Source organism: Exserohilum turcica (genome assembly GCF_000359705.1).
Source record: "Exserohilum turcica Et28A unplaced genomic scaffold SETTUscaffold_268, whole genome shotgun sequence".
NCBI lineage: Eukaryota > Fungi > Ascomycota > Dothideomycetes > Pleosporales > Pleosporaceae > Exserohilum > Exserohilum turcicum.
The window spans coordinates 1-2,322 of NW_007360101.1; the positions used below are offsets into that span (position 1 = coordinate 1).

At 41.5% G+C, this 2,322-nt stretch overlaps 2 protein-coding genes across 2 annotated transcripts; both read right to left on the reverse strand.

The window, feature by feature from the left end:
* Nucleotides 1-499: 499 nt before the first annotated feature.
* Nucleotides 500-703, reverse strand: SETTUDRAFT_112538 (uncharacterized protein; the record flags this gene model as incomplete). The annotated part of the gene is made up of 1 exon (XM_008028570.1): nucleotides 500-703. A coding segment is annotated over one exon (204 nt), but the record flags the coding sequence as incomplete, so codon positions are not given.
* Nucleotides 704-1,156: 453 nt separating this feature from the next.
* On the reverse strand, nucleotides 1,157-1,342 carry SETTUDRAFT_112536 (uncharacterized protein; the record flags this gene model as incomplete). The annotated part of the gene is made up of 1 exon (XM_008028571.1): nucleotides 1,157-1,342. A coding segment is annotated over one exon (186 nt), but the record flags the coding sequence as incomplete, so codon positions are not given.
* Nucleotides 1,343-2,322: the final 980 nt, after the last annotated feature.

Sequence of the window (2,322 nt, forward strand, 5' to 3'; positions counted from 1 at the left end):
AAACAGGAAGGATTCCTCTCAACAGGTTTCCATGAAAGGGTTGCGGAGTCAGCCTAAGGGAAACAAAGGTGTCAAAGGACACCCGGGTAATGATCAGGCGCGGGGCGCGCGGATCACGTGACTTGGCATCCCGCCAAGGCGTGGCCTCCGGGAGGCCAGCGCGGATGGGAGGCCATGCGCCTCCCAAACCTCCCGCCAAGATGGGAGGCATAGGAGGACAGGACCTGAAGCAATGGGTATAAGAATGTGTTGGATTTCATTATTACACTCGTTGTGGTTAACTTAGAATAGTTCATCTCTTACATAGATTGATACTTGTTATTCTATCTTAGTATAGAATTAATTGTTTACCTTTTAGTTAAATCCTATAACTCTTTTCCACAATAACGCCTGACAACAATCGCACGGCTTACCGCTTAAGTCTACTCGCCCTAACCCGGATCGAGATCAGAGAAGTATAGCCCAACCCCGTGTAACACTCGTTTCTTGTAAGAGCAGGCTAATCCCACCTTCTATCTCCTTTATAGGTGTAGAAAGACGGAGTAGCTGTAGTAGGTAGTAGGGGGAAAAGATCCTCTCTAAAAGCTTTGCATTTTTTAGTAAACGACTCCTTGCTTTTAATAGTAGGTATTCGAGTACTAAGGTTGTCTTTTGTATATGCCATAGCTTTATAGATTTCCTTTAGTGAGTCTTTTTGTAGGAAAGTCTCCTAGTGATCCTGTTTAGCCTATCTAATAGCTCTTAGATATCTATTTTTCGTACTTAGATACTCTCGTTTCCATTGGTAGAGTGAGCTATTATTTTCTTTTGCTGCTTCCTTCTTATAGGCTCTATAGGCCCTGTTTAGATCTCTTTTTTGGCTGCTTAAATCACTAGTCCACTAAGGTTTTAGCTTTGGTTTTTGGTTAACTAGTAGAGTTGACGTTTCTAGTGATTTCTGGATAGCCTTTGTAAGATCCTCTCCTAGTTGGTCTAGCTTAGCTTCTAGAGGGGTATGTTGTTCTAGAATAAGCTTTCTTGAGGTATAGTTAGAGGGGCGTGGTAGTTGGAGTAGCCGCTCTTCTAGGTCTAGAGCTTTAATCTCTTTTTCTAGCTCCTTGTAGAACGTATTCTAGTCTGTTTGTCTAGTATTATATCGTTTTAGCTAGCTAGGCAGCTAGCTATGAGTGCTAATACTAAACAGTATAGCGTGGTGATTAGATCCTACTTTAGGTATAGTCTGCCAGTCCTGGATACTAGTTGCTATATTATTTGTTGCAAAAGTGAGATCTAGTACGCTTTCTTGTCGCATATAAGCTCTAAAGAATGTGCCTACTCCTAGAGTATTTAGTAGAGTAAGATTCTAGGTATCTATCCACTCTACTAGATCTTCTACTTGTGTACTAGGGCTGCAATCTTTTAAGCTCTATCTAGGATAGTGGGTATTGAAATCTCCTAGAATAATTGAGTTTTCTTGTAGTGTTTCTTATAGTAGCCGCCTTTAGATTGTTGATTTTTCTAGCCTCTCTTAGAGGCTCTTCTTGTTATAAATGTTGTAGATATAGAAGCTGGAAGGAGTAGCTAGTACTTTAATAGCTTAGAAGTTGTTGTCGTCGCTAATAAAAGGAATAGTTTCTACTTCTAGATCCTTTCTAATATAGAAAAGTACTCTAGGCCTAGGAGAGTTATCTCTTAGGGTAGGTATTATCTAAGTATAGTCTTGGTAGGCTACTGATCTAGTATTCTTGTAGGTAGATTCCTTTACTAACCAGGGCTCTTGTATAGCTAGTATCTTAGCGTCTACTTGAATAGCTAGATTTAGCGCGCTTTCTGTAGCAGGGCTATTTCTATTAACATTTATTTGTAGAACTTTTAACATTCTAGTTTAACAAAGTAGTTGTTTTAGAGACTCTAGCTTGTAGAATCTCACAGTCTTAGCTATTAGCCGCGTGTAGTTTGCTGCAGTTCGCACACTTAAAGATAGTATGTACGCAGGCTTTGCCTTTGCTAGTACAAGACTTGCACTTGTGGAGACTAGTATGGTGGGCTTTGCTGCAGATCTGATAGGCTACTTTAGAGCATCTAGTCTCTAGGTGTCCAAAACCTTGACATTTTAAGCACTATTTAGAGTTATTAATAACTCTTGTAACGGGCTGAACGCCCTTTGGATAGCTCCTCGATGGAATCTCGGTCAAGCAGCAGACGCCAGGTCTTACTCTGCAACCCGGCATCTGTGCGAGGCCTGAGCGGCGCCCAGACGACGCGCTCAGACACTCGGTGCAACCTTTCTCCGACAAGTAAATAAACACCACGCAAGTAGACTCTATAGCTCTCTATCGAATA